Below are 16,226 nucleotides of genomic sequence, written 5' to 3'. Positions count from 1 at the left end.
GAGGGGAGGGGAGGGGAGGGGAGGGGAGGGGAGGGGAGGGGAGGGGAGGGAAGAAAAATCTAGGAGAGGGTAGTAATCATGGGATACTGATCTATTCAAAACATTCCTCAATGGAGAAATGGTCAAAGGATATGAACTGGCATTTCTCAGAGGAAGAGATTAAAACTATCCATAGTCATAATGAAAAAATGTTCCAAATCATTTTTGACTTGAAAAATGCAAATTAAAACAACTCTGAGATGCGGATGGGCTAACATGACCAAAAAAGGAAAATGATAAATGGAGATGTGGGAAAATTAGGAATACTAATACATTGTTGGTTGAACTGTGAACTAATATAATCATTCTGGAGAGCAATATAGAACCAGGCTCAAAAGACCACAAAACTATGCACACCCTTTTAACCCAGCAATACCATTACTGGTTCTGTATCCCAAAGATATGAGTTGAGGGAAAAGAACCTTCCTGAACTAAAATATTTTTACCAGTTCTTTTTGTAGGGACAAAGAATTGAAAACTGAAGAGTTGTCCATAACTTGGGGATTGGATGAACAGGTTGTAGTATATATGGTTGTAATCAAATACTAATGTGCCATAAGGAATGATGAACAGGATGAATTCAGAAAAACCTGGAAAGACTTATCTGAACTGATACAAAGTAAAGTGAGCAGAACCAGGAGAAAAACGTATACAGTAACAGAAATATTATACAATGATCAATTGTGAAGGACTAAACCATTATCAGCAAAGCAAGTCTCCAAGATAACCACAAGGGACTCATGAAGAAAATGCTATCCGCAGCCAAAGAAGGAACTGCTAGAATCTGAATGTAAATCAAGCATGCCATCTTCCACTATATTTCCTTTATGAGATTTCTATTGTATGCATCTTTTATCATGATACGAACAACATGGAAATATGTATTACAAGAAAGTATAGGTATAACCTATATTAGACTATTCACTGCCTGGGGCAAGGAGTAGGGAGGGAGAAAATTTGAACTTTAAAATGTCAAAAAACACATTATCAAAAAGTATTTCTACATGTAACTGAAAAAAAATAAAAAATAAAAACATTTTTAAAAGAGAGAGTATAAGTTCGTTGAGGACAAGGACTGTCTTTTACCTCTTTTTGTATCCCTAGCACTTTGCAATTTATCTGGTGTATAATAGCTGCTTAATAAATGCTTATTGATTGAAAATACTAGTTGACTAATTTACTTATGGTATCACTTTGTTTCTAAATCATGTATCCATTTTAACTTTACCCTTGGCATATGGCAAGTTAGTCTGTGCTTAGTTTATGTCATGCTCTTTATTTTCCTAGCAGTCAGATCTTTGGTTTTTTCAGACACAAACAATAGTTGATTACTACTGTGTGTTGAGTGCCTAATCTATTTCATTGATACACTACTCTATTTTTTAGGCAGCACTAGATTGTTTTGATGGTTGCTCCTTTATAATATATATTGAGAATGGATACAGCTTAGCTACTTCCTTCACATTTTTTAATTGATTCCTTTGATATTCTTGGCTTTTTGTTCTTTCAGGTGAATTTTATTTTCTTTTTTAGCTCTCTGAAATAATATTTGGGTAGCTTGATATGGCACTGAATAGGTAAAGTAATTTGGATAGAATTGTCATTGTTATTATATTAATATACATGTGTTTTCATACAATACATATTTTAATGTTTGTCATATTATGAAAGAAGACATATTATTTATGCCTTAGAAAATTCATGGAGGAAATAAAGTGAATAATAGTATTATTCAATCTGCAAAAAAAAAAAAGAAGAAAATACTAGTTGAGGGTGAGTACTCAAAAGAGAAAAAGTCAGAGAAGTTTTATAGCAATGCATCTCTACAAAGGAAAACAACAGTGTCCTTAGAGTTAAAAAGACTTGGGCTCAAATGCACCCCTGATACTTGTTATCCGTGTGCCTCCCAAATCATTTTAACACATTAATTGTGCCTCAGTTTCCTCATATATGAAATAGGGACAATAGGAATACCTAAAGTATATGCTCTTCAGGACTATCGTGAAGATGAAATGTGATAATGTCTCTAAAGTGCTTTGCAAGTCCTGCATAAATGTCATTTATTATGTTATCCTCATTAGAACTTTATGTCTTGCACTCACAATTTCCCAGTGTATTTATTCACTCAGGATTCAGCTACCCACTCAGGATTCTGAACCATTTAGACTGGATTATTCAATATGCATTCAAATTAATCACTAAGGACAGCATAAAGTTGAAGAGCATATATACCTTAGTATCTCATCAATTCTTCATCTTGTTGCAAAGCCCAACTGGGAAAGGTTATAAAAAGCAATTCTGTGTTAATTTTACATGTTATTATTTTGAAATAGCTATGGCCAATATATTTTTCCCAACAGATGCTGCTGGAAAGACACTGGTTAGACAGGCTTACTGCTGGCCACTGTCCACTGCTGAGAAAGCTGATACTAAAATAGGTGCTAACACACAGCCACTGTCAATATTCTGGAGCTTTCTGTAAAGCCTATGGCTAAGGAAAAGATTGAATCAGTCAGCAGCACCTTGAAAGATTGCTGCCAAAGCAGGGCTTGGAGCAGGTGCCAAGTGTATGCAGGCTATTTGTTGATAAGGAAACCAAGGAAAGCGTGAATCATTCCTAGGAAGAACAGATACATTTCATATCTATATAAAGGACACTGCTAAATTGGTGACCATTATATAGCTTCCCTAAAGATTAGAACAATGAGCCTTTGTATTATGTTTATGAGATAGCATCTGTTCAGTCTGTTGACAGGGAATATGGGAGAATGGTAAGTTAGTGCTAGAGAACAGGAATAGCATTTTTTCTTCCTTTTAAAATGCAAGCACGGCCAAAATAATTTCTACTGCTACAACTTACAGCAAATTGAGTTTATTTTTCTTTTTAATGCCTATTTTCTACAACTGTCATTTGGAACTACAAAAAGTATATGAGACATGGTCTCTCTGAAAGGTGTAATGTGAAACTATATTGGACAACAGCAAATGTAAACAGATGCTTCTTGAGTCCTACAGAGGCCAATTATCAAGGCAACACATTCTCTTTTCAGTGTGTATAGGGGATTGGACATGCTCATCTCAAAGAACAAATGAGAGATTGTGCTCCTATGTCTGGAGAATACAGATATCTTCCCTGAGGATTAAGAAATGCATATAATGAAACAAAGCTTCAAAACTATTTTCCTATTATCACTAAAGGGGAAAAAAAGAATCAAAAACAAAGATCTGCCACTAACTTAAAAAAGTAAATCCCTTACTTGGCTTTGTTAAATTATGTCTCCACTGTGAATTGATCCAGCCATTCTGGAGGGCAATTTGAATTCTGCCCAAAGGGCTTTAAAAGACAGCCTGCCCTCTGATCCAGCCATACCACTGTTGGGTTTGCTGTGGTGGCAAAAATTTGGAAAATGAGGGGGAGTCTATTGATTGGGGAATGGCTGAACAAATTGTGGCATCTGATGGTGATGAACTACTACTGTGCTGAAAGGAATAATGAACTGGAGGAATTCCATGTGAACTGGAAAGACTTCCAGGAATTGATGCAAAGTGAAAGGAACAGAACCAGGAGAATGTTGTACACAGAGACTGATACGCTGGCAAAATTGAATATAAGAGACTTTTCTACTAGCAGCAATGCAATGACCCAGGACAATCCAGAGGAACTTATGAGAAAGAACACTATCCACATCCAGATAAAGAACTGTGGGAGCAGAAACATGGAAGAAAAACATATGATTGATCACGTGGTTTGATGGGGATATAATTAAGGATTCTGACTTTAAAAGATCTCTCTATTGAAAATATTAATAATATGGAAATAGGTTTTGAACAATGATATATGTATAACTCCAGTGGAATTGCTTGTCAGCTCTGGGAAGGGGAAAGGAGGAGGGGAAGTAGAGAACATAAATCATGTAACTATGGAAAAATATTCTCAATTAACTAATAAATAAAGAATTAAAAAATAAACTATGTCTCCAACTGTCTTTCTCTAGTTTATCCAGTTCATTCAAGAAAAATCTATATTCACACATAAGTACCATCCTTAGGAATAAAAGGCAAGATAGGTTCATTTCCTTACAGCTAAAAGGCATGGCAAAGAAGAAGATGCTGAACTGAGAGTAGGTGATATTGACTTGTAGAACAAAGTATGATTAACTGGAAAGAGCATTGTATTTAGAATCAAAAGATAATAATAATAATTATTATTATTATAGCTGGCATTTCTAGAATGCAAAAGATTTGCAAATCACTTTGCTTATTGGATCTTACTACATCCTCACAGCTCAGAAATGAATGCTATTATTATTCCACTTTGACAAATGATGAGGAAACTGTAGCTTAAAGAGGCTGTGGCTTGCCCAGGGTTACACGAATAATAACAATCTGTCTACTACAAAAATCTGGAGCTTAACTCCTAGATTTGATATTTACTCTAGTCATGTGGCCTTGAGCAAGTCTCAAATTCTGAGCCTCAGTTTCTTCTCCTGTGAAATGGGTATAATAATACACTAGCTAACAGGACATTGTGAGAAAAGTAAGACTATAAAGCAACACATAAACTATAAAACCCTATGTATTTTTGAGCCACTGGTCCTACCACTCTCTCCAAGGACTAGAGTACAAATTTCCCTAAGGTCTAGACAAAACAAAAGAAGTAGATTGCTAAAGAAATTTGAAATAAAAAGAGAATGGAGAGTTCTTGGAGCTAAGCACCTCAAGAATTTCTCATTGAAGGGGCAGTTAGGTAGATAGGGAGCCAGGCCTCTCATTTTGTTTTATTGAAAGTTTGTTAGGTCCTAGAGGTTAAAGAGATTTGAAGATTTAAAATCTGAATTATGTATAGTGAATTAGTAAATGAAAAGATGGTGACAGGAGGCCCTGGGTTCAAATATGATCTCGTGATTCCTATCTGTCAGACCCCGAGCAAGTCATTTTTACCTCAATTGCCTAGCCCTTACCTTTGGAAATGATGGTATCAATTCTAAGACAGAAAGTAAGGGTTTTTAAAAATCTTCTAATTGAACTTTTGCTTCAGTGATTACAAGTAAAATTCCATTGTACTAAAAACCATTATAAAGAAGGTTCTAAGGGAAGCTGGGTAGCTCAGTGGATTGAGAGCCAGGCCTAGAGATCCTAGGTTCAGATCTGGCCTCAGTCACTTCCCAGCTGTGTGACCCTGGGCAAGTCACTTGACCCCCATTGCCCACCCTTACCACACTTCCACCTATGAGCTAATACACAGAAGTTAAGAGTTTAAAAAAAAAAAATAAAATAAAATAAAGAAGGTTTTGTACAATAGTCATTTCTGCATCTAGTAAAAACACAGACAACACAGCAAAAAAGGAAGATAATTATTGGAGGAGGTTGGGGTAGAGACACTCTAATACATTGCTTTTTGAGCTAGGAATTAGTTAAATCAATTTAGAAAGCAATTTGGAATTATATCCAAAAAGTCACTAATTTGTGCATGCCTTTGCCTCACTTGATGGCATTACTAGGCATATGGCCTAAGGAGATTAGAGACACAGAAAAGGGAGCCATAAGTACAAAAATATTTAGAGCAATGTTTTTTTGTAGTATCAAAGGGAAAAAAGCAAACACCTATCAGTTAGGGAAAGGTTGAACAGATTATTGTATATTAAAGTATTGGAATATTATTGTGTCATAAGAAATCACTAAAAGAACAGGCCCATGTCTGGGAAGCTTTGCATGAACTAATGCAGGTAAGTTAGCAGAAATAGGAGGATTTATCAATGACAACAATAATTTCAAAGGAAAACAATTTTGAAAGACATAAGATCTTTTGATTGAAACAATCGCCAATTATAGCTCTAAAAAGAATGATGAAGCATTGCTCTCACTTCTTGGTGGAGACTTAAATCTGAGATGCAAAATAAGATTTTTCAGACATGTTCAACATATAAATTTGTTTTGTTCAACTCTACTTATAATTTCTTACAAGGGAGTCAAATGCAAAAAAAAAATCATAAATGAAATACATTACAATACAGAGAACAAAAATGAGTTCAGAAGGAGACCCAGATAGGTGAAAGTGTTGGAATTATCATTTTAAATTTGATATATACTTTTAAAAAAATCTGTACATGACATTGGCATTTTCACATACAAGTCTCTTTTCTGTCTTTTTATATGGAAATATTTGTTTGTTGAAGTTTGTAAAGTTCATAATAAAAAGGAATTATATATATTTTTAAATTTTAAACACAGAAACTGTACCTTGTTGATCTGGTTACAAAAAGTGCTTCCTCAGTCCCAAGCCATAAAAAACACTATTTTTGGAGTAAAAGCTTGATTATATTCTTTTTGGGTTATAGAGAGAAGAACTGAGCTGTTCAGATTTAATTTGTTCTGCCACTAAGTGGCAATTGGCTCAAGTCTTCCATCTCCCCACAAATATCCAAAAACTACAAAGAGAGAAACAACTAAATTCCCAACTCTCCAATAAAGCACTCATCACAAGAAAAATGTCAGGAGCTTTGATGAAAAGAAGTGAAATTACATCTATTTCCTTCCTTAATTGTACTCACAGTAGGTCTTTTCATTTACTAATTCACCATAGAGAATTTGGGCTTTAAATCTTCAAATCTTTTTAACCTCTAGAATCTCCTTTAAACAAACTTTCAATAAAACAAAACAATTTGGAAGTCTAAAGTAATTCATCTGATTTAAGAGAGCTAGGATGAATGGCAGTTAAAGTTGCTTCCAGCTTGAATACAGTAATTGCACATAGCTCTAAAATCTATCCTGCAGTTTCAGGATATGAACCTAAAGAAGATTAAAAATTATTATTCCAGAGACAGAAATTCATTTTAATCAATTTTGGAGGATCTAGTTGGTAAAAAACTAACTGAATTAATTATTTTAATGCTTTTAATCTACATGAAATGTGCGTGGGGGGGGGGGAGGGGGGGAAGTAATCTCTTGCTCATATCAACCCAGATACTTAGAGTTAGTAACACTTGTAAACCTTTCAAAAATGATTCCTATTTTAAAAAAAAAAAAAAAAGACTAGATTCATGCAGTACTACAGGCCATTATTTAAATTGAGAAGACTCCTGAGCATCATAATCAGCATGTCATTTTCCCTTAATTTCCTATACTATCATATTGTTATACAATACATCAGTGGGAGAACAGTGCTCCTTAGAAGTATTAGGATTATATTATGCAATGAAAGACAGGAGTGCAAAAATGATTCCTCAAAGATCTGTCAGACTGGTTCCTCCTAACAAACTGCTTGGATTTAGATAATTCTAACTATGACCTCCTTCTTCCTGTGTCCCTATTTCTCCCCAAGGGCATGTTTATCCTTTCAGTAACTAGGTTTTCAAATTCAGTCATTGTCTACTCTTCCCTCTCCCTCACCTTGCACATATACTTAATTAGTTTTCAATTAGTTTCCATATAATTCTCCCATGCATCCCCTTCTCTCCATTCCTAAAGTTACTATCCCAGCAGAGGCCCTAATCACTTCTTACTAGACTATTACAACAGTTTTCTCATTGGTCTTCCTGCCTCAAGTTAATCCCTTTCTCTAGTCTACAGTTCACTTGGCCAGAAAGCTGATATTTACAAAGCACAAGTCTGACCTTGTTACTACCATGCTAAAAAAAAGTCCAGTGGCTCCACTTTGCCTCTAGAATCAAATATTGCTCCTCTATTTAGCATTTAAAGCCATTCACAAGCTGACTCCAGCCTACCTTACTTGGCTTATTACAAATTAGTCTCCTTCAGGCATCTGGCCCTCCACACAAATTGGCCTAGTCACTGTTCTCCTCCAGCCTCCATGGGGTCTCCGCAGATGCTATTCTTCATATATGGAATGCTCTGCCCCTGTCCCCCCCCCCCTTTCATTCCTTAGGACTCCTAGCCTCCTAAGACAATCGGACTCAGAGTAGCATTCCTTTCCTCCCTCCCTCCTATTTTCCTTCCTTCCTTTCCCCTCACCTTTTTAGAAGAGATACTAAGTATTGGTTCCAAGGCAGAACAGCAGCAAGGGCTGGACAACTGGGGTACATCTAAAAAGGCCACATTTGGCTCTTAGTCTACTACTGAGCCACCTAGCTGCCCCAGAAAGCCTATCTTGATCTATCTAGTATTTAATGCTCCTTTTCTCCTCAAATTATTTTATAACTATTTACCAGTAATATTCCCTAATTCATCTCCACTGAAGAGAATGTTAGTAACTGAAGGGAAGAGATTGTCATCTTTTTTGTCTGTGTCTCTCAGCTCCTGACAGAGCTCCTTGAACAAATATGCACACATTGTAACTAGACCACCAATGCACAGTTCCTCATGGCAGATGTTAGGTAAATGTTTGAATTTGTTGATGGTTATTAAGTTTAACATTATTATTTGTTCAAATAAATATTTACCATCATTTTTTAAATGTTTAAGTCAATAAATATTTATTAAGTACCTACTATGTGCCAGGCACTGGTTTAAACAAAAAAGGCACAAGACAATCCTTGTCCTCAAGGAGCTTACTATCTAATGAAAGAGAACATATAAAAACAACTTTACACAAATAAGATGCATACAGGATAAATTGGAGATCAAAACAGGGCACTATAATTAAAAAGGATTGGGAAAAACTTCCTGGGAAAGGCTATATTTTAGCTGGAACTTAAAGAAAACCAGGAGACAGAGATGAAGAAGGAAAAAAATCCAGGTATGAGATATAGCCAGAGAAAATGCCGAGAGTCAAGCAATGGAGTGCCTTGGAGGAACATCAAGAAGACCAATATCATTACAGATTATAATGTACAGATTTGGGGAAATATGAGGTGGAAGGAGGAAGATAATAAAAGGCAGATTTAGAACTGATGTCAGATAAAAGTTCTTAATAATTAGGTATAGCCAGAAAGGAGAAAAAACTACCTCAGAAGGAAGTCTATTATCATTTACTGGAATTTTTCAAGCTAGGACTATATATGATCACGTGTTGGGCATGTTGCAGAGTAGATTCTTATTCAGGCACTGCTGGGACTCTTTGGCCTATTAGGTCCTGCTATGCTGAGATTTTATTCCAAATCACAGATTCTCAATTGACATTTGGTTTATGAAAACCAGTACCTGAATGTGGACAATGTGCTATATAGGAAAGATATTACACTTGACCTTATCTTCTACTGAAGTGGATTAGATGTCTTCAGCTATCTTATCTCCCTCGGATAGATTTTTTTCACTAAAAGCTGTGCAGGTGGAAATTTGATGCATCTGAGATGCATTGCCCAGTATCCTTTTGAGTTGCATCCTCACCTGGCATCCTGGCATTTGGGAAGTAAATTTGCTGGAGACTCTGCCCTTAGGAGCTCTCTCCCAGATGTTGCAGTCTGGGAACTTTTCTTTTCTCTTTACTGAGGCTATTTTTCATTGGTTTTAAATTATTATTATTAAATCTTATAAGAAATAATCCTTGGAGTATTGAGATTATTAATTTTTAATCTTGAAAAGCAGGGCATATGAAAAATTCATGTCTTGCCTATGATTTCATCCTTAAAATGTAGAAGAAGCAACAAAGGTACATTATACCTAATTCACATTTAAAAAGATGGAAATAAGAATAGGGGTGTCAAGCAGAAATAAGAACCTTGGGGGAAAGTGACCATGCAAACTTTTTAACAAGCTAAAAAGGAAATGGGCACACTAGACTTTAAAAAAGCAGATTTGAAAAAGTTCAAAAAATAGACAAGTATAAATATATAGCCTAAGTTTCCAAAAGGGGAGCTAGGACAAGAGGGATAAAAGGATATAAAGAAAAAAAAATTCTGACAACATGGTTACAAATACTTGAGAAAAGTTTAGAAAATTTCATTAGTTATTACAGAGGACTTGAGGTTTTAACAGTATTTATTCTTCATCTTACTTTCTTTAAAGTCTTGGGAAAAATAGCTTTTTTGTCCATAGGGTATATAGAGATTTGGGTCTAATATCAAATATTTCACTGTTAAAAATGCTAAGTAGGGGGGTGAGCAGGTGGCTCAATGGATTGGGATCCAGGTCTAGAGATGGGAGGTCCTGAGTTCAAATCTGACTTCAGATACTTCCTAGCTATGTGAACCTAAGCAAGTCACTTAACCCCCACTGCCTACTCCTTACCACTCTTCTGCTTTGGAATGCTTAGTATTGATTCTTAGACAGACAGTAAGGGTTTCAAAAAAAACAACTACTAAGTATGCAAATATTTAGCTATTAAAGCCAGAGAGGTAGTAGTACTACATAGAGCAAAGTGGGACAACTTTGGAGTCTAGAAGACCTACATTCAAATCCTACCTTTAACATATACTAGTTATCTAATTATAGGCAAGTCACTTTAACTTTTCCACATTTCAGACAATTCCCTAAGAATACAAGTTAAAGAAAGCTGCGATGTGCATCATGTAGGGACTCTCCAACCTGGAAATCCTCTCAAACCAATGAAATCACAGGTTTAGAACAATATAAAACAAAACCAAAAAAGACAAGGGAAGTCACATAGTATATTTTCCTTTCTAAAATTTCAGACTGATGTTTTGATGTCAGAAAGAAAGATAATCATGATCATCAGGAAAGCTTTAAGCAAGACAAAGTATCAGTTTGGCATTCAGGACTATACCAAAGCCTATGTGTGGATGTTGGTGAACCTCCCTAAATAGTTATGCCAATACTTCAACCGCATATAATTTCATTAGTGTGAGCAAGATGAGAAAAGACCACCTGATGGAAATGGTACCTGAACTGATCCTTTTGGTAAGAGAAGGATTCTAAAAGATCAAGATGATAAGGGAATACATTCTAAACAATGGCCCAAGCAAATGTGTGGAGGCAGAAAATGGCATGTTGAATTTAGGGAACAGTACTTCCCTAGCTTGTGGCCTCATTTGGCTAGAAGGTAAAAAGTACAAATTCAACAGAACTGTGGCATGAGATTCAAATAAAAAGGTTAAGAATTAAATTCTTATAGAAGAGTCAACAGGACTTGCAAATTGATTTTATATTGGGAGCAAGAAAGAAGAAAGACTCAATCTATGAGGTTTGAAATTAGGGCTGGGAGAATAGTGAAGTCATCAACAAAAATGAGATCTATATAAGCAATAATTTAATTTTTAGAAATGTGGAGTTTGAGATGATGCTTCATGACTCTGAATCATGGAATACTATATTCTCAAAAGAATTTAAATTGATTAGCCACCTACAGAGCCATGGAGAGGTGAATGTGATCAAATATCCCACTTTGTTTACACAACCCATTCTTTGAAATGCCATGTTATCGGAGAGCTTCATGAACAGGGAAAAATGGATATATTCACACAGCAAGAACTATACCTAAATAATGGGACAGGTCACATGCTGCACTAATATCCATGAAATGTTGAAATTTTAAAAATGACTCCCAGCAGGTTGGGCAGACCCAACTCCATGGTAGAGAATTTATGGGAGAATGTACACAAGTCATATAGGATGTATAAGCATGGAAGTGTTGGATCTGCACTCTATAGCATATCAATAAGATCATAGTTCTATATAAGAAAAGTTTAAGAGATTAATGGATCAACCAGGGGCAACATATCTAGCAAACAAGTAGAGCTGTAACACTGGGGTTGAGGGCAAAGATTAAGGTTTGATGTGTAGAATTGGGAGTTATCTAGGTAAATGCAGTGCTTTAAATGAATTTATCAAACTGCCTGACCCAAACAAATAACATCCCAAGAATCCCAAAGAACTTGCAAATGTGAACCAATCAGGAGTTGTAAATAAAGGGACTGGAAGTGCTTCACTAATTTTCATAAAAAAGAAAGATTCTGAAAACAATAGACCAGTAATCTTAGCAGTTAGACCCAATTAAATACAAGAAGAGCTTGTTAACTGTGGTTTGGAGAACATTTTTAAAAATAAGCAGAGAATTTTTGACCACTAGAAGTCAGTCTGAGTTTGTTTAGAACAAACCATGCTAGACTAATTTCACTTCCTTTTTTGGCAGGTTTATCAAACTGGTAGATACAATATGTGAATTCAGGAAAGGAATTTAGCCACTTTTCTTATATTGTTTTAGGCCAGATGGTTATACAATTAGATGTAGCCAGAACTAGTTAAATAGGATCAAAAGAATATTAATGCATGGAACAGTGTAAAGCAAAAGGAGTCTAGCTAATCCAGCGGATGTCAGAATTATTAGAGATATTAATGGATAGGAATGATGAGGAAAATTTAAGAGGACAAAATCAGACTAGATTAATTCAAAAAAAGTACAATTAAAAAAATCAATCATACAAGCAGAGGTTAGGGATAATGTAGTTATGGAGAGGTTAAGGTAATAAAGACTTAGTCACATTTTACTCTGTTTCCAATCAGCTATCAAGTATAGAATTGTGGTCACTCATGAATACTCTACTTAATGAGGGACACTGTCAGCTGGAAATGTTAAAAGGAGGATGAAGAGGAAGGTGAGAGTACTAAAAACTATATCATATAAGGAAGAAGTTGAAGAAATATGAGTGTCTAACTTGGAGAAAAGATGACTTGGGGAAACAATCAATCAACAAGTATTAATTAATAAGTGCTTGCTATGTACTAGGCACAGTTTTCCTCAAATTTCTGGAGAGCTGTTATGTGAAGGAAGGATTAAACTTATTCTGCATAGCTCCAAAGAAGAGAAATAATCAATGTGTAGAAAGTTCAGGGATACAGAATTTGGTTCAATAAAAGGAAAGGATTTCTAACAATCAGACCTGTCCAATAAAAGAATGGATTTGCTTAATGAGAAAAGTGAGTTCCTCATTTCTGATGAGCAGTCAAGCAAAAATTAGGTGATCACTTGTCAAGAATGTTACTTCCAATATCATATGCATCAAGATGGGGATTAACCTGGTCAAACTCTAAATGCTTCTTCCAAGTCTAAAGGGACATGACTCTAGAGACCCTCATTGGGAAACCTTTTCCAAGTTTGTATCCAGAGGGATACAAAGTTGTGAGTCCCCATAACTTGAGAGAGTTGAGAGACAACATGCTATCTTTCGGTGGCTGGACAGAGGGGTATGGCACACAAAAAAAATGTCCTCAGGCCCTGAGAAGAGGGGGTACTGAGCAGCTCCTTGACTTCTGGCTCTGCACATGTGCCACATCTTCGCCAATGCTGTCCAAAACTATGCCTATTCAATGCAAAGGTGCTGAATGATAGCAACTCAAGTGAAACAGAACTGAAAAAGGCAGAAACTTCCAGATCATGTATTCTACACAAATTCAAAGCACAGATATACAAACTATTTGAAACAACTTGGAACTTGATCAATTAATCAATCAATAAGCATTTATGAAGTACCTACTATTTGCTTGCTATTGTGCTGGGTACTGTAGTCTTCCTCTAAAAGCTTTCTAATATATACATATATATGTACCCCAAATACACACATATATACATACATATATAAAATAAATACAAGATAAATGTTTAGGGGCTGAACCTACTAGCAGCTGGGAGTGAATTAAGAAAGGTTTCATGTAAAAGGTATCTGAAGAAAACAAGAAGTGAGGAAGAAATGCATTCCATTCATGAGAAATAGCTGATGAAAAGACAGAGACAGAAGATGGAGTGTCACTTAAGAAACAAAGAGAAGGCCAGTCTGACTAGATCAGTGTACATTTAGAGGAATATTGTATAAAAAGTCTGGAAAGGTAAGGAGGGATCTGATTGAGTCCCCTTTAAAAGCTAAACAGAGAAGTTTTTATTTGATTCTCTAGACAATAGAGAGTTTACTGAGTAGAGAAGTGACATCAAATATGCATTTTATAGTAAAGAAAAAAACAACAACTTAGTAGTTTTATTGGATTGGAGAGGGTAGAAACTTGAAGCAGTGTGACTATTTACAAGACCACTGCAACAATCTAAGGTGATAGGTAACAAGGACCAGAATTAAGGTACTGGATGTATGAGTATGAGGAGAAAAGAGGACAGATGGGAGAGATGTTGTACAGGTAGAATTGACAAGTGGAGAGCTGAGGATGATTCTGAGGTTGTAAACCTGAATAAGAAAGAAAGCTGATGCCCTCAACAAAAAGAAGTCAGAAGTAGAATGGGTTTGGAATAAAAGATAAATTCCGTTTTAGATGCTTACATGTCATCCAGTTTAAAATAAACTAATAGGCAGTTGGAGATACATGACTGGAGCTCTAGAGAGAATCTAGGATCAATTTGAGAACATTCAGAATAGATAATAATTAAACCCATGGGAGCTAAAGAAATTATCAGAAGTAAAGGCATTGTGTAACTGATATCATATTGCTTACCTTTTCAATGGGTAGGGGAGTTGCTGATGTGATGGAGAGAATTTGGAACTCAATCTTTAAAAAAAAGAATGCTATAAATAAGTAAATAATACTTTTTTAAAAAGGAAAAAAGAAAGAAAAGAAAAGAAGTCCTAAGGCAGAACCTTGGGAATACACTTAAAAGTAGAGGGCATAATATAGATGACACACCAACAGAGGAAATTGAGAAGGGCAATTAAAGGAGCTCGATTAAAAATCAGATAAAAGAACTAGGAGAAAGTTATGTCAAAGAAAAACAGAGGAGATAAAGGAGTAGGCACTCAACAGTCTCAAATGCTGCAGAGATTTCAAGAAAGATATGGACAGAGCTAAAGAATCATCAAATTTGGCAATTAAAAGAGATCACTGGTAACTTTGGAAAGGGTAGATGAGAGATTAAGTCAGAAAAAAGAAGACTGCAAATGGCTATAAGTGAATGAGAGAAGACAAAGTAAAGGCAATGGATGCGAACAGCTCTTTCTAGGAGTTTGGCTATGAAAGGAAAGAGATAAACAGGAAATTGCTCTAATAAACCTATGCCTACTGAAACAACAAACAATCTTTCTAAGACAAATAAGCATTCCCAGAGAAATCAAGGTGAAACCAAATGAAGCTCATGTTACTTCTTAGGAGCAAATGTCCTCCTTGTTATGTACCAGAATGTATGGATATTCTATTGATAGTTATTTTGTCAGTTCCAAGAGATACTCAGGAGGTATATTCAGGAGCCAGAAATACTTATTTTTTTTCAATACGTACATCCCAAACAAGAATTTGAAGAAAAAGTAAATGCCTGTTGAATTAAATTAAAGGCAGAATTAGAAGGCAAATGTAAAAAAATCTACATAATATACTGAGATATCAAAAAGATAGAGAAAAATCATGGACAAATAGTAAAGAATAATAACAACTGGAAAAATGGAAATGGCTTTCAAAGAAAACAAAGGTAGGAAGAGTTGGACTAGGTTAAGTATACAAAGAAGTTTTTTATGCTGAAGAGGACACAATTTTAAGAATGTTGAGGAATAGTCCCAATGTATGTACCAGTCAATAGTCAACAATCATTTACTGAGTGATTACTATGTGCTAGGCACTTTGCTAAGTGCTAACTAAGGACACAAAGGAAAAAGCTGACATTCTAATGGAGTAAGTAACAAGTAAATAACTAGGTACAAATATAACACAGAGTAGTAGATGGACGGTAAAGCAAAGGGAAGGCATTAGCAGCTGAACAAAGACCCTTCTACATTACTCCTATCCTTGTCACAAATATTTTAAAAAGGGGGAAAAAAAGAAATTTGGGAAAGCTGATCAATCATCTATCATTCAAGTATTGAAGTTGTCAGGTGATCAAAAGGAAAAGCTAAAAAAGGCCAAAATCCAGAAGATTCTGAAGGGAAAATGCCAAATTTCAATAGATCTGAATTCTATAGAAAAACTTCTCTCTGAGTCCCTTTCAAATGGAAAAGCAAGTGGTCTTAGAAGGTTATGAAAAGAGTAAGCATGGAAGAAATGTCTTAAAGATTGTCTAGTAAGAATTTTTAAAAAATAGAAATATTAAATGTTAAAAATTCACAAATGGATTGAGAGTCAGGCCTAGAAACAAGAGGTCCTGGGTTCAAATTTGACCTCAGATATATCCTAGCTGTGTGACCCTGAGGAAGTCACTTAATCCCCATTATCTAGACCTTACCAATATTCTTCCTTGGAACCAACACACCATATTGATTCTAAGACAGAAGATAAGGGTTTAAAAAAAAATATTCACAAAGAAAAGAAACTAAATAGCACTAGAGAAATTGCTCAATTTTGCAAAACCAAAATAGAATCTATAGCACAAGAAACAAGTTTCCAAAAGGCATCATTTGAGTTCAGTTGGC

The 16,226-nt window shown here is 35.4% G+C and overlaps 1 protein-coding gene across 1 annotated transcript in view; it reads right to left on the bottom strand.

Moving 5' to 3' along the window:
* PRDM10 (PR/SET domain 10) overlaps positions 1-16,226 on the bottom strand; it is an 83,015-nt gene that overhangs the window by 52,988 nt on the left and 13,801 nt on the right. The window contains exon 4 of the mRNA XM_044668977.1: positions 8,205-8,307. Coding sequence (XP_044524912.1) covers positions 8,205-8,307 — 103 coding nt within the window. The remainder of the gene's footprint in view (positions 1-8,204; positions 8,308-16,226) is intronic.

This window comes from Gracilinanus agilis, chromosome 3 (assembly GCF_016433145.1).
Source record: "Gracilinanus agilis isolate LMUSP501 chromosome 3, AgileGrace, whole genome shotgun sequence".
Lineage (NCBI taxonomy): Eukaryota > Metazoa > Chordata > Mammalia > Didelphimorphia > Didelphidae > Gracilinanus > Gracilinanus agilis.
This window is presented reverse-complemented; position numbering and strand designations above follow the sequence as displayed.